Genomic DNA, 25,573 nt, shown 5'->3' on the forward strand with positions numbered 1-25,573 from the left:
GAAAAACACAGAACATCTGCCAGTGAAATCTACCTGGTCATACACCCAAGGCAGCCTACTTACATTTATCTTTTTCTTCCACTATTTAGTTTACATTTCTTTTCTAGCCAAAACCCAGACCCTCACCTCCACGGCACATGCATATTCCCCCACAAAAATTACCTCCCATCCTTAAATATTTTCATAACACTTTATCTAAGGCAGAAAAATATGTTACATGTGTATGTTATATGTGTATGTTACATGTGCATGTTACATGTGTATGTTACATGTGTATGTTACATGTGCATGTTACATGTGTATGTTACATGTGTATGTTACTTGTGTATGTTACATGTGTATGCTACTGTGAAGTAAGAGCATGAGCAATCCTGTGATTCCCCTTCGTGAATGCAGAAAGGAAGTGAAAGATAAAAGACAATGCATGAAAAATATAGCAGATATATATCTCATCTTATCAAATTAGAATCCGAGAGCCATAAAAATATTTACCCATATCTTCTTTCAAAGATATAATTAACCATACCCAGAAAAGCAGCTGACAATGTGCAAATCTATGAGTCTCCATAGACAAAAATCTGTATCTCTCTATGTGAGGTAGAACGTGGTTTTCATTTTCAGTCAGTCTTCCATCAAGATCATTTACTGTTTCTTCTATAGTTCAGATCTGAACTGATCGTTTCTTAATGACTTCATTCAGTAAATCCAGTTGTTTCTTGCTGTCTTGTTTTATATTATCAGTTTTACTCTCAAGCTTATCCAGTTTAACTCAAAGATCCTGAATACTTGTAAGGATAGACTGTAATTCCTTCTTCATCAAACATTCCTGGGAAGAGGCTTTACGGTGGCTCATTTCTTTATTTAACATTTGTTTACCAGGAAAATCAGACATGGAATGAGCCAATTTTCAGTGGACGCCCGGGGAGAAATTCTCCAGACTCGTGTCTTTGCACCATGGGAGGAAACCCGAGCACCCGAAGAAGACTGACATGAATGCAGGGAGGACATGCAGACTCCACACAGAAGGCACCCCAGCTGATAATCGAACCGGAGAACCTCTTGCTGTGAGGCAACAACATTAACCACTGCACCATTACACTGTCTCGTGACTGGATCTGAGTAGAAAAAAATTTCTTACAGAACTAAGACTTAGAAAAATCACAGAAACTTGTTTTTCTTCTGCATATTGACACAGAACTAATTTAGATTAAAACATACTCATACAGATAGTTTCTTAAAACTGTAACAAAATATTCCTGTCAGAATAACTGAGAAGAAGCAGAGCAAAATTGTTATTCTGCTAGCTGCTCACCATCTTGGCTACACCCTGGTGGTATACTGTTGACAACATGCTAAGGGCATGTGCCAAATACAGAGGATTATGAGTGGGTCACTGGTTAAAACCTACTTATCACATGTTTGAAACATGGATGCCAAGAATTTCACCATTCAAGCACTGGACAGGTTCAAACTTGAAAGAAGGAGAACTGTTTTCAGTAAAAATTGGTAATGTGAAGGTCGAAGCATCTTTGAGTAAGTTAACTGCATTTGCCCAGCTCTGCTCTTTTTGCAGCTGCTTTTAATGGTGTGCCATGTAGATGCAGAAACACTGATCCTTAACTTTATCTATATATTCTGCTCCACAATCCCTGGTGCACTTAATAGTCAGTACTTGTTCGAAGAGCCCCAGGTTTGCATGAATAGATGAGTTGCTCTTTGTGTGTAGAATAAGATTGTTTGTTTGTTTTAGCAGATAGCACTTCAGTTAATAGATAATTATCCACTTAAGTGCTACTCAACCTTCAATCTTCATTAGTAAGCAAATGGAACCATGAATTTGCACTTTGAACCATCTCTGTAGTCAACCTGGTTGAAATTGGCATCCTGAGATGCTGTTGCAATTGTCTCATATTTGCTAACAACCACCTACTACTTAAACAAACTGACACAGTGTGTAGGAAATGTGGTTATATAATGTTAACTGAGGCAAAGCTTTCATACGGAGTCACTACAAGCAGGTTGGCAGTATCGTACAGTACCACACTAAACCAATCACACACACAGCTCAGTCCAAACATGTAGACGTACGTATACTGAGGCATTTAAAATGCCTTCTAAATGTAATCTAATGAAGAAGTATTCTCAGAAACTCAAAAACACACAACAAAGGTAGCACCCGCAGTGAAACATTCAAGAGTCACATGGTCTCAAGTCAAAAGTGCCTAAGGCAAACCACTACACAATCCAATATCCTAGTTATAGGTGACTTCATTGTGACATAAACGACCACTCACCAGGCTGTACAAGTACAGGGTCATAGTTATTTGCCTATCAGGTGCCAGGATTTAGAGATATGTTTGAGATTTTGGAATAGGTGTCTGAGGCAGGTAAGAACCTAGCCCTGAGCAGTATTCTGGTGCAGTATGAACAAAAGTAATTTACACCAGCAACTGGCTTAGCTTCTACTGTGATTTTAAGGGGGTGCAACATGTATCAGTCTAGGAGGAGAAGGAAGACAGTCCTATCTGCTTTACCAGGGTGGACTGTGCCCTCCACCCCACCAAGGCTTCTGTATATTTTTTAATACCTTGTCCACTCCCAAAGTCCCTTTTTAGGCAATGTTAGTCTTCTACACCACCGAACATAACTAAACAGAATCCAACAGAATTAATATATTGTTGCACAATGCAAACAAATCCTCATCCTGCAAGCATTATTTATTGTGGGAAACATTGATATATGCATTTTCAAAGAGACTTGGTACATGGCCAGTGAAAGCCTTCCATCAGTTTAGGCTTTCAGTTCCTATCATTCAAACAGGCGCAACATGTTAGATGATGGCAATAAAGGTACATTTGTCTTTAAATTTTTAATAAAATCACTTCACATTCAACTTATTAAATAAGATAATGACCTCCAAGTCCAACTTATTATAAACAAAACCCCTTATTATATCATAGCTAACTACAGGACCCTCCATCTGTGTTATGTATGTCTAAGAGAATTCAACTATTCCTCCATAAAGTGCAAGACTTTTATGCTTTCAAATATGTATGCCCAGATATATCTGGACTTAATTCAAACTCTCTGGACCAGTTAGTACACACCCTAGCCACGGACAAAAAAAATCTGGCTTGGTCTTTGCCAGTAGGAGCAGCTGTGCTCCCTACCAGCTGTAAATTCTCACTGGTCAAACTGAACCACAAGTCAGTCAGATTCACCTTAAGACTGAAGTCTGAAGCTTCCTCCAATACCTTAGCATTTAGAGACTATGCAAAGGCTAATATACTAAAACTGAGTGATGACCTAGGCAAATTCAAAAGCCCCTTACAACTTAGTAATCCCACTGCCTACATGGAATCCTTTACTGCTAAATTCTGTACACATATCAACAGTTGCATTGACACACCTAAAAAATATAATACCAAATTGCATATTAACCCCCCCCCCATGATGGAACCATAATATAAACAGGCTTTATAATAAAAGAAAAAAATCACTGCATGCAAAAATAAATGTTAAGCTAAACATACTCTTGTCAAGCTAAACTAGGAATTCCAGATACCTATCAACCAATGCCAAATATAAGGATAAAATAGATACCCATGTGAAAGGTCACAACAAAGCCTTCTTTAACTGTCAGAAATCTCAGTAACAATGCCCACCACTACACAGGGCTAATAATAAAAAGTAAATTTCACATATATGGACCTAGTGGAGAAAGCACATTTACGATTAACAAATCTTGTTCCAATTTAACCCCTGTCCCTCCCAGTATTCATTGAATATATACCTGTATCAATACCTCCCCCAGTTTCTCATGAACATGTTCTCAAGGCACTATTTAAGCCCAAGAACACTATATCTATGGGGCTGGATAATATCCAAGTCTACCTGCTGGTTAGCCTGAAATATGAGTTATCACATCCCTTACAAAGGGCATTCAATCTTAACCTCAAAACAGGATTGTGCCGGATAAATGCAGGGCAGCAACAGTTATTCCATTGCCAAAGGTGGGGCTTCAATAGACCTGGGTAATTACAGACCCATAAGTCTGACCAGTCTCACCTATAAGTTTGTGGAAAGGATCATTATGGAACTTATAAACAGGGATATAGGTAACCTGCAGATTTTCAAACCAACCCAGTTTGGATTCCTCAAGAGCAGGTCCTGCCTATTTAATCTTGTCACCTTCTTCATAAAAGTGACTGAGGCAGTGGACGAGGAAAAATCAGTGCACATTGCATACCTGGACATTGCAAAGGCTTTCCACTCAATCCTATACTCAAGCATTTAGATAAATGTCCACAGCTAAATGGTAACCCCTGTGTAATTCAAAGAAGTGCAAATTGTCTCACAAGTAGAACACAGGAAGTAAGAGTAGGTGGGTCTACCTCCTCAAAATCACCTGTCACTAGCAGGGTGCCCCGGGGTTCTGTCCTTGGACCACTCCTCTTTGGCATGTACTTCTTGAAGGTCAAGGCTAATTTTAAGGATTTGTGGCTGATGAAGTTTGCAGATGGCTGCAAAATAGGTGGCATTATAAATTCCACATAGGATGCCAGAATCCTACAAGAGGACCTCTCCCAAAGAAATAATTGCTATCAGAACCATGGACTAAAACTAAATCCCAAGAAATAATACAGTTGTATATGTGTCAAGCATGACTCCTCTTGTAACTATCACATAGATAACAATCCACCCCTCCCCACTCACCAAAAATTAATCAGATAGTTATAGATCTGGGAACTTATACAACAGTGAAGTGTTCTTTGATGTCCATTTATCTACTATAGTAAGGAAGTCCTTTTTCATTGCACATCTTATATAAAAAGGTATGGTTTCCAAATCCAGATATGTAATTATTACACTGTACTTGGAACTCTTCATGTTAATCTCTGAGTATAATGCCCCTTTTGATATGTACCTGTTCAAACATTTGTCACAACTGGAACAACCACAACACTTTCAGATTAAAAATTTCAAGGACTTAAATCATACAAACTATGCAGACTTACTCCAAGCCTTGTCCTTCTTCTTGGTATCATACAGGCTACTGAGAGAAACATCTGCCTTGCTTATAGATCTTCAACAAACCCTGTTCTGTCAGACATATTGCACATTTGCAAATCCAGTGGTATCATGAATACTCACTGAAGGAAGCTTTGTCTCCTTTGCAGAAGTAATCGAACATGCTGCAGGGAGCGGTATATATATCGCAGGGAATGCGGGTTCTTCTTCCTTCTTTTTCTTCTTCTTCCTCTCTTTCCACTCCATGTAAAGCAGAACACATCTCTTACTCTGTTCAAGTGCAATTGGTTTAGTACCACTGGCCCTGATGGATAAGGCAAACATGTAATTACCCCAACATACAATTGTCTGGCCTGTGTTTGGATAGTTGTATTTCAAAATGTAAGGGCTAAAACTTATAATGGGGATTTAAGGTTAGGCTTCTTAAGATTTTCATAGATCAGTACAGGAGGGAAGTACCTATGAACCTGTGAACAAAGTCCAAGTCATAGAAACTGGAGAAAAGGGGAGAAAAACAACATTTAAAAACTCATCACTTTGAAGAAGACAGCACTTTTGTATAATTCTACCTGTTATTAGATTATATTGAAAAAGAGCTATGGAAACTGGATCCAAACAAAGCACATGGAGGAGACAGAATTAGTAACAATGACCTGAGAACACTTCAGCAAGAACTTATATCTGTTATTCACTAGGTCATATAAATATGGGGAGATTCCTCAAGAGTGGACACATGCACTTATTAAACCTGTTTTTAAGGGAAAGGGAAGCAGGACAAACCCAGAGTCATATAGACCCTTAAGTCTACTTTCATGTTGTGGAAAAATAATGGAGAAGGTAATACTGGATAAGTTATTGTCAGAACTGGATAGGTTCGGACCTGAAACCATATAACAGCATGTATATTTTGAAAATAGATCTATTACCACCTGTAACATGATGTTCTATAACAATATAATAACAGCTATGAATGAAAAATTGTGCTGTGATGTAATTTATATAGATTTAACTTCAGCATCTGACAAGGTCATTCACATAACACCGATCAATAAATTAGTACAACTAGGTATTGATGTACTCTTGATAAGATGGATAGCTGCATGGCTTACAAACAGGACATGACAAGTATCATACAGCAACTGGACAGGTGAAATCCTTGGTTAAAATCAGGGTGTCACACAGGGCTCTGTCCTAGGCCCTTACTTGTTTAGATTGTATCTTTCAGACCTAACTTTTTCATTTGAGGTGTTCTACTCTCTGTATGCAGATGACCTGAAATTGGGTAAACTGATTACGTGTTACAGATAAGGCATGTCTGCAAAATAACTTGACTAAATTGACCATTTGGGCACAGGAGAATAATATGCTGATAAATACATCAAAAACTAAGCATATGAGATTTGGTAGGCATAAATTGAAAGGCGAATATATAATACAGCACACAGTGATTGAAACAGTAGCATCATTTAAGGACCTGGGTATATGGGTAGATTCAGCTATGAGTTTTTAAAATCATATCAACCGATTGGCTAATGATAGTTTTAGAACTATAGGTTGTATAAAAAGATTTATAAACTCTCGGAAATCAGAAATAATGAAGACTTGAGTCGCGAATAACAATATGGAAACACTTTAAGAAAACAAGCATGAGTAAACTGGACAGAGTACAACAGAAATATACCAAGGGTATCCACGAATGTGAACATTTAAGTTATTATGAAAGACTAAAATATAGACTTCGGCGGTGGTGCAGCAGTAGCATTGTTGCCTCACAGCAAGAGGTTCTCCTGTTCGATTCTCGGCTTGGGTTGGGAGTGCCTTCTGTGTGGAGTCTGCATGTCCTCCCTGCGGACGAGTGGGTGTTCGAAAGACATGCGTTGAATGGGCGTGCCTTCGTTGAAGGTTGGGCGTCGGGCTGGCAACTCAACACCATAAAAAAACAACTGCCAATCATTAGTGGACCGGAGTTCTGCTGTGGCGACCCCTAACCGGGAAAAGCCGAAAGACAAACAACAACAACATGAAAGACTAAAATATCTGAACTTGTACAGTGTCTCTTATAGATAACTAAGAGATCTTATTTAGGTATATAAGGTGTTTAGTGACAACTACCTCTGGGAATGTTTGGGTTTATCAAAAAGTAGTAGAGAATCATCAGACAACCTATGTAGAAGATTCTATAGGAATGAGAAGTGTACTAATTGGTTCTCTGACATAGTAGCTGATGCATGGAACAGACAACCAAATTACATTAAAGCAAGAACTAGTTTATATATTTTTAAGAACAGCCAGGATACTTACTATGGGAACAAGTGTTTTGGTATATTGGCAAGCTAGAAGGGCATTAATGCCTGTGCTTGAAATATTTGTATGTATGTATGTATGTATGTTATTCTTTCTTGATACATGCACATGTGACTCATTTTGCATTAGACTGCAGTAATCCTAATCAGTTATGAAAATTTTTATGCTTTTCCTAATATGCTGATTTTGGATTAACGCAATACGGGTACAGAGACATTTTGTTCTTAGTCTACTGCTCCAAAATACCCCTTTACTAATTTCATCCAAATCTGAACTTTAAAAGCCATAGTGACTTTCTGCCAGAAGCATACAGCCCAACAATAAATGACATTGGATAATTTCACAAAGAAATGTACGGTTCTGCTTGTTTTAGTTAGCATTGCTGAAGTACTGGCATCATAACACACTGTTGTGATCTCTTCACGGGGTGTTACCATGGATATGCTGCAGCTAAAAGACTGTAGTAGTGTGGCTTGTGGTACAGCAGTATAGTAACATTGTAGGTAGCGCACAGACTAATGACACATTTCCAATGCACTTCTGTATTTCTTCCCATCTTCTGGATACTTAATTTAGAATTTAATTTAGAGAACCAATCAGAAGTTTTCAAGTTTCATTTGAATACTGTTATTTAACATTCATATTACGAACATATAATTATTGCTGTTGTTATAGATGTATGTTGTTGTTTTTTATCTTTTCAGCTTTTTAAAGGCAAATTTTACCACTGTCAGGGGCAAGACACACGTAACATCACCAGCAGGCTCGACTGTGCCATGGCAAAGTACAAGTGGGTCCGCCACAAATACAACTTTGATAACCTTGGACAGGTAAGCTGTAATATTGTTACTAAATAACACTTAATAAAATGGCATTAACATAATAATATTAGTCAATATTAAGTAAAAACAGGACAGGAGAATTATACCAAAACCCTTAAACTGTTTAGAAATGCTCAGTTAACAACACGGAACATATAGTGCATTTTGTATAGTAACTACTAAGTTCTTATTACTAAATCAAACTTAAACATCAAAAATAAATATTCAGATTTTGAGTCGAAGCAAAAATACATAATAAGAAGTTAGCTGTAGCCACACTGATACACCATGAGGGGTATTGTAGGCCACAAAGTGAAGATGAGTATGTTTATTGTCTGACAGTGGAATAAACCTTTTACAGATGTACTCCAGAATGTCATTATGTTTAGTATTAAAATGCATTACTTCTCATCCGCAGATGAGGTGTAACTTTCTGTCGAGTGTCATTTTTATATTATGTGCTATATTAGGGATATTGAACATTTAGGATTACCGTAACTAGAAAGTACAAAGTAAAGAAAGGACCAAATCTACATACAATGTTTTATTGCATTTATTTTGTTTTGAATGCAGCTTAACTATTAAGAACTGCATTAAAATATCAGCAGGCAACAGATAGCCTGGAAACTGATGTAAATTACCACTTAATTATGCCTGTAGTACATGGAGTGCCACGGTTACACTCCATATTGGGAAAAAGGTAAACTGTTACAGTGCTTTTGAAAGTATGTAACATTATACCCCTAAGCACTATTACAGTCATGTACAAGGAAAGGGTCATTCATTCACTCTTAATGGTCCCTGAATATCTTTCTTCTTATATCCACATACGTTTACAGACATCATGCTGTAAGTAAATTATGTAAATTAGGGCAGTATTTAAAAACGTACTCGCTATTTATACAACAGGTCTCCCTAAGTGCTTTACTGGCTAAAACCCCATGCAATACAAACAGTTATGATCAGATCTCACTGATCATAACTTGTTAGTATAGGTTCATAGGTTCATAGGTTCATACTAGGCTATCTGCCCTAGGGCATTTATAAGCTTAGCCAGAGTGTGTTTGGCTTTCGCCACCCATTTTAAATTAATTTTGCTATGCCCTTTTTCGAGGTTAGTATACTGTGCCTCTGTCTAACAGTGACACAGAAGTGATACCCGGGGTAAATCTACGATCTCCCATCCACTCATCAAGATTCCTCTTGAAGAGAGTCAATGAGGGACTCTGCCTAACCTGGACTGGGATTTTATTCCAGAGTGAAGGGAGCCTCTGGGTTATGAATCTGTCCCTCCAGCATGTCCTATTTATTTCAGTGCTGAGGTTCAAGTCTCTCGAGCGCGTAGCTCGATGGGATTTGGATTTTCTGAGGTGCAGCATGTCCATTAATTCCGGGTTGGACATGGCTTTATACATCAGGCACAGATCGCCTCTGAGCAGGCGGTATGCCACTGAGTAGAGCTGGAGTTTCTTTAACCGGGCAGCATATGGCATCTGTTTGAGCCCTTTGATCCTCTTGGTGAGGTACTTTTGGGGTCTTTCCAGTTGCTGCAGGTGTCTGGTAAGGTACATCCCAAAAGGGGCATTGTACTCAATTATGGGCCTGATGAGGGATGAGTAAAGAGGCACGATGACCTCCCTGATCTAGATGTGAATCCCTTCATGATTAGGTGGGCTATATAAAATGTTTTTCCAACCACTTTGGCCACATGGTTGTCAAATGAGAGATTGCTATCAACTTGGGTCCCCAGGTCCCTAATTACTTCTTCTGTACTTAATGGATTACCACCTATGTGGTAATTTGTGGGCACTTTGTTTTTGCCAAAGGGGATCACTATACACTTTTTGGCATTTAGCTTGAGGCCATGGCTCTGGCACCAGTTGTCTGTTTCTATGAGGCCCTTTTGGAGGATGCTTGTGTCAGCTGGAGAGTCGATTATGGCGCCCAGTTTGCAGTCATCTGTGAACTTGGTCAGCCACAGTCCTTCTGTGTTGGCCTGTACCTCCGAGAAATATATACCGAACAAGAGAGGTCCCAGGACTGAGCCTTGTGGGACGCCACTTGTAACTGGTTTGGAGTCTGCCATGGCTCCAGCAATTCTAACCATGTGGGTTCTGTCCTTGAGCCAGTTTGCAACCCATCTAGTGACATAGGGGTTTATATTTAAGCTGGTGAGCTTATCTATAATGCCCAAGTGGGGTATTGTATTGAAGGCTTTTGCGAGGTCCAGGTGGGCTGTGTGGACCACCTTCCTTTCGTCAATAGCCTTGGTGACCGTTTCAAAGAAGTCAACCAGGTTTAAGAGGCAGGATCTGCCCTTAACAAAGCTGAACTGGGTAGGATCCAGTGTCTGTAGGTCCCCAATATCTTTATTTATGAGGTCCATGATGATCCTTTCCATAGCTTTGCAGACCAAGCTAGTCAGGCTTATGGGGCGATAGTTTCCAGTGTCCGTTGAGACACCACCTTTGTGGAGAGGGACCACTGTTGCTGTACGCCACTCTTTGGGTACATATCCTGTAATAAGGCTGAGATTGAGCAGTAGTTTTATGTTTGGGTTTAGCTCTTCTTGGAGTTCATGTAGGACACAGCCCGGGACACCGTCTGGTCCCATTGATGCTGTGTTTTTTGCTTTGGAGAGGGCGGCTCTTACCTGAGCATCTGAGATGTCAGGGGGCAGCACTCTGCTGGGATAGATATTAGCCCTTTTGGTGGGGGGGGGGAGTTTGCGCTAAACCTGTCAGCTAGGATGTTGGCAATGTGTGTGGGTTTGGTGTATTTTTTGTCATTTTGGACTAATTCTGAGCATATCTGGGAATTCCCACCCAGGTTCCTAACATAACTAAAGAAAGCCTTGTGATTATCCTTAGTGTCCTGTGCAATTTTTCTGTCGAAGCTGGCCTTAGACGATTTTATGAGTGCCTTTAGTTTTTTGCTAATACTGATCAGAGATGCCTTCCCTTTTTGGGATTTTGCTCTATCATGTAGTAGCTTCCTCCTTCTATTGTATAGTTTGTTTATGGCTGGGGTCCACCAGACAGGACGTCTGCCTTTGGAGGATTGGGTCTTGGTTTTATCTGGGATTGCATGATCCATGCATTTCTGAAGGTGTTCATAGAATGCATTTATAAAGGATTCTGTGGTCTGGGCCGTATTTTTCACAGGCCTGGGGGCTTTGAAGGATTCCACCTCGGTTTTGAGGAGTGTGAAATTTGCTTTAGAGAAGTTTTTCACTGTGGTTTTCTGGGCAGGGGGTCGGGTCGGGATGTGAATATCCAGTGAGATCAGTTTATGGTCTGATCTTACCAGTGAGGGATACACTTCTGGACTGGAGCATAGAGTCCCCATGTTGGTGATGATCAGGTCCAGTATGTTTTCCCCTCTTGTGGGAGTGGTAACAAGTTGTTCCATAGCATTTGAGTTTATGAAATCTAGGAACCTTTGGGCTAGGGTGTTGGAGCTAGAGTAATGCTCCCAGTCTATGTTTGGGTAGTTGAAGTCACCCAATATAATGGTGTTTGGAGAGACCTTCATATTTTCCAGTGTTCTCAGGAAGGCCGAGTGGGGTTCCTGGGTTTGGGAGGGTGGTCTGTATTAGGCTATAAACTGGAAGGCAGTTTTACCCACTGTTAATTGCACATGGATAGTCTCTGATGCTTCGTGCTTTGCCACCAACCTGGAGGTGTGAGTATCTTTGATGAATATCGATACTCCCCCTTCTTTTGTGGTTCGGTCCAAGTTTTGGTGCCGAAAAGCATGGTATGAGGTATATCCTGGTAGTGCTGGGGTGCTCTCGTGAGCCCTGAACCAGGTTTCTGTTACTGCACAGATATCGATGTTCTCCATGCTAAGGAGAGTTTTGAGTGCGTGCATCTTGAGGTTTAGACTTCTGGCGTTGAGTACCATTACTCTTAGTTTCTTATCCCTTGTGATACCTATGGAGGTGGGTTTGTCTTTTGAGCCTTGCCTAAAAAAGGCACTATGGGGGTAGCAAGAGCCTTTGCCAATATCCGAAAGCCCAGGGGTGACAGGTGCAAGCCATCCCTAGCAAAGCATCGTGGCTTGTCGAGCATATCATCCCAGGATGACAGGCATTGGATCCCCTTTGAATGACACCAGTACTTAAGCCAATTGTTGGAATTGATCATCTTGTCTTCATATTGTGGCATCATTCTTAGTGAGGGTAAGATGCTACTCAAGGTCAGCATCATACCGGCCTGGGCTACATGCTTAGAGAGCTCCTCTATGTCTCTTTTCATGTAGTCCAGGGAGGTACGTCTCAGGTCATTCACACCAGCATGGACAATGACCGAGTCATATTTTTACTTGCCTTGGACTGACCTGAGTGCTTGTGTTATGTGGCGGATCCTAGCGCCCGACAGGCTGCTCACTGTGACCTTCTCCTTGTTCAGCCTGGTGAGCGGGACGTCAGTGTGCTTGACGATAGAGTCACCTATTACAAGTGTATCAGGTGTGTTGTTTAGCCTTAAGGGCAGTGACTGTTCGGCACACTGGCTTTGTGAGATATGTGTTGCACGTGTTTTGTTTTGGGGTAGCGGTTGCTTGGGTGTCTGCTTTGGAGGTGTCTGTTGCTTAGGCAGATCTTTATTTAGAGCCTCCGAGTATGTTTTTGTGTGATTATGTGTTTGGTTTGCTGTCGTGGTAGGTCTATGTGAGACTGGAATTGTAGTGAGTGTGGTTTCCTTCTCCTCCTGACTGGTTACGCCAGTACTGAGTTGAGAGAGCTTAGCCTCCAGTTTGGCTATATGGTTGCATCTCTCACATGTGTTGGAATTTGTTGGGAGGAGGAGATGGTTGTCTGTGTACATGAGGCAGTTGTAACATTGCCTCAAGATTCCCAGATTCACCAGCTGGACCGGAGAGGAGATTGACAACTGACCTTTGGACATGCTAGAATAATATTGGGAATTCCTTAATAATTGAAAACAAGGGCCAGTGGGGAGTGAGGGTGTAGTGCTTTTAATTTTTAGTGCTGACTTATATAATTGCTTTAGTGAGCAAGTGCCAGGTAACTTAAGTGCAATGTGTTACAGGTAACTTAAATGCAAAAACGACAAACAGTAACTTTCTTTCATGTATGTGTTCTTGACATGGATGCCGAGATTCACCTCAAGAGTAAATTTCTTGGCCTCCATGTATCAAACACATAATAATTTAGTCATGATCGGAGACCCAATCATAACTCTCTATACTGAACACAGTAAACAGCTCCAGTGCCTAGAGATATTGTTAAAATACTACAGACTTATCTAAATATGCCTAAAAGTTGTTTCTAATATGTCAGTTTTCTGTCTTTTTTTTTATACAATTACTCACTTTTCCATTTGTATAATGCTATGTCCGGTATATAAGCAGGGGCTGCGGAAAACAGAGGCATTTGCAATCAACCCTATCCACTGGCATGGCATACAGACATTGCTATATGCAGAGAAATGCACAATAAAACACCCACTTCTACACACATAAACACATACATACTAGTGTATGTAGAAATATGCAGAACTGCATACTTGTGCTCACAAACTCACACACACATATACATATACATATAAATATGGCTAATAAGGGAATAGTTTTAGTAATATGTGTGTGATTTGAAATGTATGGGATAAGTGCCCAAGTGTCTTGTTTAATGGTACTGTTAGGGAAAGTTTTTTTTTTTTTTTTTTGCAAGGTAATACATAGTTTAGGATTAAGAGCAGGGTTAGAGTTAAGGATTGGATTAACACTCACGAGTAAGGATGGTGCAGTAGACCAACCCCCCCCCCCCCCATGCACCATCCTTACTCATTTGTGCTAACCCTAACTCAAACCCTGCCCCTGTCTCTAACCCATCACATTACCTTACAAAAAAAATTTTTCCATAACCATCTCATTTTCAGACAAGTATGATCAAGTATGTCTGCTATTACTGTTATTTTATTTTTTTTTTTCTTTTTAAATTTACCAATCAGAAAAGGAGAAATGCTGTTCTTTTTTGATCAGGTTTTAGTCAGTAAGGTGACTGTTCAGTAAATGCATTTGTCAGCATACCATGATAATACAATACATGTACATACCACACACACTCACACACACACACACACACACACACACACACACACACACGTATATAAATATATATGTATATTTATTATTATTATTTAACATTTCTTTATATGTATGTATTTGTATATAAATATGCACATGCATGCATGCACATATGGGCATGTAGACACACAGACACACAAACATTTAGTTTAGAGCACATCTTCTTGTAATTACACATTTATGTGTGGAGGTTGTAGTTAATGTTTCTTCATCAGTATTTCCATGTGAAGGTATGAAGGCATTTAATTAAAAACTTGTCTCACATCAACCTGGAAGCAAAACTTCCCTTGTTATCGTACACCATCTTATAAATAATAAAGTATGGCATAAGTCTCACCTACATTTTGGGAGCTTTGTCAACTGTATTAAAATGTTGTGTGTCATTATGAGTTGCTGATATTTTCTTGTGCAACTCCAGCAGGACAGAATTTATGCCATTCAAATACTTTTAACAGGGATATATTATACAGTAGGTGGCATATTTTGTGACTGCATTTATTAACTGCTTCCATAGCTTTTAAGAGCTTGTCAGGCATGACTGTGGGTATTACCCTTAAGGCAAAGAAAATACTCTTAATTCACTAATATCTGAGAAAAAGCACACCGTAATTATCTCTTACCAACTTCATTACAAAAAAGAAGCATAACTTTAAAGATTATCTACTTTTAAAAACAGTTTTACCCTCCTTTCACAGAAGAAGCATGCCTTTAAGGATTAGATACTTGTAAGAAATGTTTAGTCCTCCTTTCAAATTAAGTTTGTTTTACATTCTTTGAGTGTTACAGCTCTGCATAAAAGCAAGTACTCAAAGCTGAAGTTCCAGAATAGATGTCAATCAGTATGTTTAAGAAATGTAATGCTTTATCAGCCTAGTTTCATGAGTAGGTTATAAAGGCACAGCTGTGTGATACCCAGCCCTGAACCTGTATACCAAGATGTGATGATCTACTCTGGCAACATACAGATGTTGCTGCTGACATCAAAGTAATAGCTTCTGAACATGAAAATTCAGGCAAGGTCAATTAATCTTTTATTATTCCTTATTCAAATGGACACTGTGACTTCTTTGAAAAAAAAGGCCAGGATTAGTGAAAGTCACTGGTGTGTCGGCTGCTGTTCCATCTGTTTCATGGAGTCTGTTAATCCATCTCTGGAGCTGGGTTCCTACTAATATAATTACTGTCTTCCCAGCATCCCTTCCCACTAGAGATGTACTGCTGCACTTTGACTAAGAGATATTGGTTAGCAGAAGTTATTCTTCAGTGTTATTGCAGTGAGAGTTATTATATTACAGATTTGGCCCTTAGCAAAAGCAGACTCTAGCCACGTGATTGTGTACTAATGTAAAAATGTTTATATATAGATTGTATTATATTATTTATGTGTACTTAATTTTCATAAATAATAACATTTGCAAACTCTCTTTAGTGGCATATGTATTTGTTGTATACTGTCATGTTTAATTCCAAATAAAATTAACAGCAATGGATCATATAGCAAAGTCAAGTGCATTTATGCATACGTGGGAATTTGACAGATGAAAAAATTAAATAAGAAATAGTTAACATAATGCAAGAAATCATTAGCAATAGTTTGTTTTTTAGGAAGAAGAAAAATAAGAGAGTCAGCTTAATATTAATGCTAGCCTATGACAGCAGTGTATAATTTTACATCAAAGAAGAATTTGAAATGTTGACCTTTAAACACAAGTGTGAGACATCTAACCTCAATGACTGAATAGTGTGTGATCAGTTGAACACCTTTGTACTTTCTAACTGCAATGTTTTGTGCCACTTTTATAAGCATAAATGCTACATGCAGTAGGGATTTAAATTAAACCAAGTAAATTTGTCTAAAATTTGTATAATAACTTGACTACCTTAAATAGAAATTTGGTATTATTCTTTGCATGCTCATCCTAAAGTATGTGATTATTTCTGCCTACGCCGTAGAAGATGCAAGATTTATATTGCCACAAACAGCAGTAGGTATTCAGCACAAGTCAGCAGTTAGTTCATTCTGTCATTCCAACTGAATGTGCCACAACAACTCTTGGGTGCTTCCTGCATCCATGCTAAAACTTGAATCCTGGATGTTAACAGAGATTTTCAGTTCAACCCTTCTTCCTCACATCCCTTGGGTATGTGACAGACATCTAAGCTTTCATTCCAAATCATTCCTTAGTCTTTGTTTCACTGGTCCTCTAAGAAGTTTTGCATTTCTGCATTGCCTGTACAAAGACGAAAGGGAGGAAGAGCAAGGCCTGCCTATAACTTTATAAAAGGTGATGTTAGCTAGTCTCATCTAAATGTCTTCCATTTAGTACTACTTAATATATCTTCTGATTTTGTTTCTCAAATTTTAGACATGGTTATGAAGACTGAGGTTGTGAGGTTGAGATCACACAAATAAACACATTCCAAATTTGGTATAAATGAACATTCTAGGGCTGAAAAAATGAGTGCCCAAAGCCTGCAACCAAACATTGTCCTACTTATGTGTGCCACCCTTAAACCTAACCCTACCCTGCACATAACTCTAACCGTACCTGCACATAAGTCTAAGTGTACACTAAAAGCCCTTTCTCTAACAGTACTACTGCACAAGGAAAAAGGACACAGAGCCTGCATAAAACCAAACATGCAAAACAGTCATACCTCTCAACCTCATAGAGAAAGAAATCTGGACAAAGCCATAAATAAGGCTGGGACAAAGGCCCAAATATAGGGACAGTTTTTAAATATTGCTCTTACAAACTTGGAAAGTTGATAGGATAACAGGTTTTGCAAAAGCATGATTTTATCTGAAGGACATGAAGTCTGAAACTTAAATTTCTGTCATTTTTTTTAACTTTAATCTTTAATGATTTACCACTAATTTGCCAGAAAACCAGTTTTATGAAAAACAGACCAAAAATATAAAGGCCAAAATCTGGACATTCTGCGAAAATCTGTACAGCTGAGCAGTATGAAAACAGTAATTCTGTCCCCTTCTAACCTTTACTTGAACCCTAATCTGCAAATGCTCACATATTTACACTAATCACTATAACCATTTTTGTCAAACATTCATTTTATTGCACACTGCTACTTACCTACAATACAGAAATGAGCATTCAGTCATGTGTGCATTCACTCTTTTGTACACCCACAACAACTTTTTATTATGACACACACACACACACACACGCACACACACCACTTTTCACATCTTGCTGTGTCCCTTCTGCAGTATCAGCCTCATTGGCAGGCTTGTGGGAGACATGGATTAGCTATCCCAAAGGAATGTGGGGCATTTTTTTCCAATAACCAACTGGGAACACAATGGAGGTATCTAAGGCATTTAATGCTACCATTTTTCCTTTTTTTATTTTTATTTTTTTGCACTATCCATAAATCAGAACAATTCTACAGCAGTCTGGAAAACACAGCACAGCTTCGATATTTTGTTTATCAACGCAAACAGAATGCTGAAGTTTGTTAAAACTGCAACTTAATCTAGCTTAAAAAAAAAGCATTGTGAAGTAATGTGGTCATATTTTTGTGGGGAAAGAAAAGAAAAGATGATGTTCTAGGTCCTACTGATGTACCTATTAATTTCACAAAGTGGGCAAGGAGGTAGGTGGGGTGGGCAGACAAAAGGGAGTAGAGCATCAGAGATAGGAATGGTGCAAGAGGTGCACCTTTCCTCTGCTTTATGCCACAGAAAGGTAGCAAACATTCAGGCTTCTGCCTCAGGAATACTACATCAGTTTCATAATGACATGCTGCAGCACGTAGAGGAGCATATGCAGTTCCCAATTACCACAGAGGCAAGAGCCAACACCATGTGGGACCTCTCTTATATAACCCACTCCCCTGAGTTTCTGGGCATTATAGACTGTGCCCAAATTGAAATAAAGACTCCCAGTTAATGACCTATGAAGAAGGGTATTACTCCATTAATTACCAGGTGCTGTATAATGCCCTGTGTCAAATATGACACACATGTGATATTTACCAATGGTTTGTGAGGGGTGAGTTCCCTCAGGGGCATCTTACTGACAGTGCCAGATGTGCCCTGGACCCCTAACTGATGATATCCATAAGAAAACCCAAAATGAGTCAGACCAGGGATACAGATGTACCCTATTACAAGTCAGGGTCATTGCAGAGTGTGTGTGTTAGGGCTTATTTTGTTTCCTGGATTTATCTGGTGCTGTCCTACAATATGATCCTACCACATGTGCTAACATCTTTTCAATGAGTGCAGTGCTACACAATGTCATGCAATTAGAGCAGTGGGGAACAGTTGCAAGAGAAACATTCTCAGCATACCAGGTAGTGGAGGATAAGCCAGATGAAGATTCAGTGGAGGGACACAGCAGGAAGTGTTGCTGGAGGCTGCGGCAGTATGACATGGCACTGACAAAGAGGGAACAGCTTGCAGAGTGCTTCTGTCATAGCACAGTATGTACAGTGCAGTAAAAGTGATGCATGCAATCCTGATGACAGACTGTACCTACCAATGTATATGCTGCCAAACTATGCACAAGACATGGGCAACTCAACTGACATACTACAAAGGGCAGGGCACTATTATCATAATTTGCACATGTGAGGAAACAAAAATGTGCAATGTCTTCCATAGAGAAATTTGTGAATGTAGTATAGACTGAAAGCTTCTTTCTGCAGAGTGTATGAAACATGAGCCTGCAGGGAATAGTTGTAATATGGTTTGTATTTGGGCAGTAGCACTGGTGTTTTGATTGTATACAACTATGGAGCTCGTAGCAGTATGTGCATGTTTTCTGGGACATCCTCAGCAGCAGCTGCAGCATTGCAGCTCAATCTAGCTGGACTGTGACTGACATGACATGAGGAATGCCTTCTCTTTCCCATAGGCATCACTAAAACCAGTCTTTCTGTGGAAGTACTGACATTGTCTGACCATGACCTTGACTGTCCACTGTCATGGTGGCCACCATCCATAAAGGCAGTAATGTATCAGCTGCATGGACGATGCTTGCCCATATTCCTTGCAATAACAAGAGGACATTGCCCTTTGAGTCTATCAAAACTGTCTCAAGGTCATCCCTCACACCCTGGATTATCCACTTTAACTCAGAAAAGGCTGTGTTAATACTAGCCTGTGCCTACATGACAGGCCCACACAAATGTTGAGTCACATCTGTTGAAATAGCTATTTCAGGAGCAGAGTAGTACCTGTAGATCAGAGTGTGTGTTGTACTTTTAAGAGCCATTCCATTTTCATACAAGTACTGAGCACGTGCAAGCAAGAGTGCTATTTTGAGTGAGCAACCAGAGTGAAAGCATGTATGTGTGTAGCAGTCAGTTGGTTTGTTTAAGTTTAATGTTCCAGTCATCCATTCTGATATTGTGTATAATAAACTACTTAAATGAACGCACAAGCCTCATCATCTTATTTGAATACACAAGATGAGCGACAAAGTATAAGAATGGGATCCAAAGTAAAACTTCTTGAAGACCATAAAGGGCACAGCTACAATTGGAGGAATATACAGAATTGAATCATCCGAAGCTCAAACAATGTGTAAACAGGTCAGAAAGATAAATCCAAGTACTAAAACTCGTTTAAATGATTTTTTTACTCAACAAATATAAAGCAAAGTATTCAAACTATTCAGAAAGAGTTTCTAATTAAATGGAATATTCAAAACTACAATGTATTGATAAAAAGTATTCAAAATGCTTACAAAAATGCCAATAGCCTAGTACTTACCTATGAACCTATGAACCTATGAACCTATGAAATAACTTCCAAATCACACAAAATGTATAAAAAAGGGAAAATAACTGTATTTTTTCACTATGTGCTTCTTTTTCATATTAACTAAAGCTATTTGAAATATCCAAGGTATGCAAAGTGTGTGCAGTATTACAGTACTGTTAGTTCACCGAATACAGTCATTTCAAAGAGATTATTGTGCAGTTGAATATTTTTCTAGTACCTGGTGTGTGCATTTGAATATAATTACAAAAGCAATTTGTTGGCATGACAGAAGGATTTTGCAGACCTGGTCCACTTGTATTTGATAATAATGTTGCTGAAAACTAGAGAGTGTTTGAGCAAGAGTATGATATTTTTATACAGGCTGCTTTTTCTGATAAAGATGTACATACAAAGGCATTTATTCTATTTAATCTAGCTGGTTCAGAAGCCATTGAAAGGGAGCATTCATTTGTGTATGCTCCAGCTATGTATGCAGGGGAGGGAGACTGCCATATTGTGGTACCAGCTGAAACACTGGAAGACCCTGAGTTCTTAAACCATAAATTTAGAGAAATGAGTAATCCCTAAACAAATATTACAGTGGAAAGGCACATATCAAAGCCTGGTAAAACTTTTGCAGCATATGTAACTGACTTGAGAAACAAGGCAAAAACATGCAGATTTGGTGATTTAAGAGACAAGTTGATAAAAAACAGGCTTGTGTGTGATATTAAAGATGATGCAGTGAGAAAGATTTTGCTTCCAGACAGTGATTTAACTTTGAATAATGCCACAAAGATGTCAAATATATGAGCTCACAGAAAAATGCATGAATATGCTTACGAATGAGAAAAGAATGCTTGCAGTGGCTTCCAGTGCTAATGTTGATAGTATGCAACACGATGTTAGAAGATACGGGTCTAATGGCAGGGCTATGCCCTGGGCCTCCCTAGCAAAACCTGCAGTCGCTAAAGCAAAACCCAGATCAGCTACAATAAAACCTAGGGCACACTCAGTAATGCAGACGGGTGAGTCAACAAAACTTGCAACAGTCTTCATAGTCAATTTCAGTAATTCTGGAGGTAGCCATGAGCCCAGACAAGAGAAATGCATAGCTTTTGGTCAGAAGTGCCACACATGTAAAAAGTAGAATCATTTCAAAAGGTTCTGTAAATCAAAAGGGACACATTTATTTATTATTCATAGAAGCAAGTTGATGAATTAGAAAGCTGCTACCCTACTTTTTCTGTTGATGGTGTGTCTGTGCTTGATGAAACAGTAAATGCAGTAGATTTGTTGGCAAAGAATGAAGTATTTTGTACTGTTCTGATTAATGGGAGATCTGTAGAGCTCAGAGTTGATACTGGTTCAAAATGCAATGTTATGTCAGCAAAAATGTTTGCCAAAGTAAAAGCTGGTGAGAAGCGTGATCTGGCAAAGTGTGCAAAGTTTGTTGCTTATGGTGGTGAAGAAATTCAAACTGAAGGCTCACTGGTGCTTTCATGTTATTCTGCTGGAAGCAGCTATGACTTGCAATTTTACATAGTGAAGAGACACGTGCAGTCATTGTTAGGTCTCAAAGACAGTTTGAAAATGTGACTGCTTTCATTTAATGCAGAAGTCCACCATGTAAGCAGGTGTACAACAAAAATGTTGCACAAACTATTTTTTCTGACTATGCTGATCTTTTTAAAGACAAGTTGGCCAAACTCCCAGTTGTGTACTCCATGAAGTTAGACGACAAGTTAAGCCCAGTTATCAGACCAGCACGGAAGTAGCCATGCAGGGTAGACTCAAAGCTTGAGCTAGACAGAATGGTGCATCTAGCAGTAATTTGTCCAGTATAAGAGCCAACTGAATGGGTATCCTCCATGGTGATAGCTCATAAGAAAAACTCAGCTGATATTAGAATAGGCATTGTTCCATGAGAATTGAATAAAGCACTAAAATGACCTCATCACCCCATGCATACAGTTGAGGAAGTTGCCGCTCTTATGCTAAATGCCACTGTTTTTTTCCTGTCTTAGATGCAAAAAGTTAATTTTGGCCAATTTTGCTTGACAGAAAATCTTCATTGCTAACCACTTTCAGTACACAATTTGGAAGGTACAGATTTTTAAGAATGCCATTTGTCATAAATTCTGCCAGGGAAGTCTCAAAGTGTGTGATGGAGCAAATTTTTTCTGGCTATCCATATGCTATTATAGTAAATGATATTCTTGTAGGAGACAATGGTGAAGTTGAACATGATAGAAACCTCAGGAAAGTTCTGGAACATGTTTGTGAAGTGAATCTTAAACTAAATCCTCAGAAATGCAAGTTCAGGCTACAAGAAGTTACTTATGTGCGTCATTTGTTTACCAGTTCTAGCTTACGGCCATATCCTTCCAAGCAAACTGCAATTCTTGAGATGCCAGCTACAGACAATGTCACTTCCTTACAACGTTATATTGGCATGGTCAGACATTTGGGCAAGTTTATTCCAGATTTCATTGACCTTTCAACACTGCTAAAATAGCTAACATGCAAGGATGTTACTTGGTCCTGGTTGGAAAAACACCAAAGGGCATTTGATGTCCTGAAACCAAGAATCGCCAGTATACCCACTTTAAGATACTATAATGTTCACAAACCTGTCACGCTTTCTTGTGATGCTTCAAAGTTTGGTCTTGGTGCCGTCATTCTTTAAAAAGGCAGAACAGTAGCCTATGTATCCAGAACTCTGACCCAAACTGAGATGCAGTGTACTCAAATAGAGAAAGAGCTCTTAGCAATTGTGTTTGCATGTTTGAAATTCAATGATTATATTTATGGCCGACCTATTCAAATTGAAACTGCCCACCAACCTTTGGTAACTATTTGAAAAAAGCCAATGCACATGGCTCCTGCGAGATTGCAACACATGATGTTGAAATTGCAAAAGTACAGTTTTCACTTGGTTTATACAAAAGGCATTCTTCTTTATCTTGCTGATACTTTATCCAGATCACCCAGAAAAACTACTAAACAGCATGAAAATGAGAAACCTGATTTTGAAGTTATGGAAGTGAGAAATTTTTCTTCCACACATTTGCTGAGCTCAGAACTCACACAGCTTTAGATCCATTTCTCCAGAAGCTCAACCACTTTATCAGTCAAGGATGGCCGTCAAAGCAATCTTGCTTACCAATACATGTGCAGCAATAATTTCCTTAAAGAGATGAGATTTTGATGAAAGATGGTATCATCATGAAGGGTCCAAAGGTGATTGTTCCAAAATCCTTGCAACAAGAGTATATTAAAATCTTGCATCGTGGCCACCCAGGAACTGATTCTAGCAAAAGAAGGGCAAGAGGACTAGTATTTTGGCCTTGTATGTCAAAAGATATTGAGAAAGAACTTTTAGCTTGTTCTGCCTGTAATAGTACACATCAACAAAAAAAAAACACTTCAGCTAAGTCGACAGTAGTTACAGATAGTTGTGAATGGAATAGTCAATATTACTTGGTGTTAGTAAACTCTTATTCAAATTGGTTCGAGATTGACCTACTTTCTAATCTCCTGTCCAGCACCATCATTACGAAGTTGAAGAGACATTTTTCTGTCCATGGTAGTCTGCACAAAGTCATTTCTGACAATTTAAAAGATTTGCTGAAATGTGGGACTTTGTTCATGTCACTAGTAGTCTTGAATACCCATGATCGAATGGCCTGGCTGAATATGCAGTTTAAAATGCAAAACAGCTGCTGGAGAAGTCCAAACCAGGCAATACTGATGTTTTTTTTCTTTATCTGCTTAATCTCAAGAAACATTCCTTGTGACAATTTACTTGGTTCACCTGCCTAGAAATTAATGTTGAGACAAACCAGAACCATACCACCAAGCATTAAGAATTTATTGACTCCGAGTGATTAAAAAAAAACAAAGCAGTAAAAGCTCAACTCCTAAAGAAGTTTGTCCTAAAAGTCCTACTATGATAATACAAGCAAGCGTCTGCATCCATTAAAAGAAGGAGAGATAGTGTGGATGCTGACAGCTAAAGGATTTGACCAAATAGGACTTGTGAAACATTTGGGTGAGGAACCGAGATCATACATCATTGAGTTGCAAGGGATGGAATTCAGGCGGAATCAGAAACATTTGGTACTTGTGTCTGAGCCAGTGTTACAGCATCTTGTCTGTAATAGAGACAATAATTCTCAGAGTGATTTGTCCCATGATCTTGTTTCAGAGAACATTTCATCTGTTCCTGTTCCTGAAAGTATCCTTGAAAATCCTGAAGAAGAACACTCCCCAGTGACTGTCTCTGTTGCTAAACCCAATTCTAATTATTATATTACGAGGCCAGGTTGTATATCAAGACCCAATCCCAAATACAAGGCAACCTGGACATGATTGTTATTGTTTGTATATATCTGTATAATTTGCATTATATTACGAGGCCAGGTTGTATATCAAGACCCAATCCCAAATACAAGGCAACCTGGACATGATTGTTATTGTTTGTATATGTCTGTATAATTTGCATTATATTACGAGGCCAGGTTGTATATCAAGACCCAATCCCAAATACAAGGCAACCTGGACATGATTGTTATTGTTTGTATATATTGTATAATTTGCATTATATTACGAGGCCAGGTTGTATATCAAGACCCAATCCCAAATACAAGGCAACCTGGACATGATTGTTATTGTTTGTATATATTGTATAATTTGCATTATATTACGAGGCCAGGTTGTATATCAAGACCCAATCCCAAATACAAGGCAACCTGGACATGATTGTTATTGTTTGTATATATTGTATAATTTGCATTATATTACGAGGCCAGGTTGTATATCAAGACCCAATCCCAAATACAAGGCAACCTGGACATGATTGTTATTGTTTGTATATATTGTATAATTTGCATTATATTACGAGGCCAGGTTGTATATCAAGACCCAATCCCAAATACATGGCAACCTGGACATGACTGTTATTGTTTGTATATATTGTATAATTTGCATGCTTATCTTATTGTCATTTCATTGCAGAACAGAACAGTCAGAGAGGGAGGATGTAGATCAGAGTGTGTGGTGTACCTTTATGAGCCATTCCAGTCCATGGCTACGTGCATATAAGTACTGAACATATGCAAGCAAGAGTGCCATTTTGAGTGAGCAGCCAGAGCTAAAGCATGTATGTGTGTAGAAGTCAGTCAGTCAGTTAGTTTGTTTAAGTTTAATGTTGTAGTCATCCATCCTGATGTTTGTGTGTAATAAACTACTTAAATGAACAACCAAGCCTCATTGTCTTATTTGAATACACAAGACGAGTGACAGTACCCATATCTCCTACCAATCATGAGTAAACACCTTCCATGTGTTCACCCCATACCCTATGGATTTATGACAGGTATTGTTGACTGGCCTGTGGGGGTGTCACACTTCCCTGCCTGTCAGTGTTCACAGTAACTCATGTGTGGTATGTATCACTTGAATACCACAAGCACAGAGGATGTGTCCATGGCCTAAGAAGGGACTCCACTGGGCACAATTCCTGTCCCCAACACATATTGTGTATTCTGTGACCATGCCAGCTGATCAC

At 39.0% G+C, this 25,573-nt stretch overlaps 1 protein-coding gene across 1 annotated transcript in view; it reads left to right on the forward strand.

Annotated features, from left to right (window-relative positions):
* Positions 1-25,573, forward strand: part of CACNA1I (calcium voltage-gated channel subunit alpha1 I) — a 3,136,920-nt gene that overhangs the window by 2,423,960 nt on the left and 687,387 nt on the right. Inside the window, exon 21 of the mRNA XM_044073362.1 lies at positions 8,040-8,165. Within this exon, the coding sequence (XP_043929297.1) occupies positions 8,040-8,165 (126 nt within the window). The remainder of the gene's footprint in view (positions 1-8,039; positions 8,166-25,573) is intronic.

Source organism: Protopterus annectens, chromosome 1.part0 (genome assembly GCF_019279795.1).
Source record: "Protopterus annectens isolate FY-2018-M chromosome 1.part0, PAN1.0, whole genome shotgun sequence".
Taxonomy (NCBI): Eukaryota; Metazoa; Chordata; order Ceratodontiformes; family Protopteridae; genus Protopterus; species Protopterus annectens.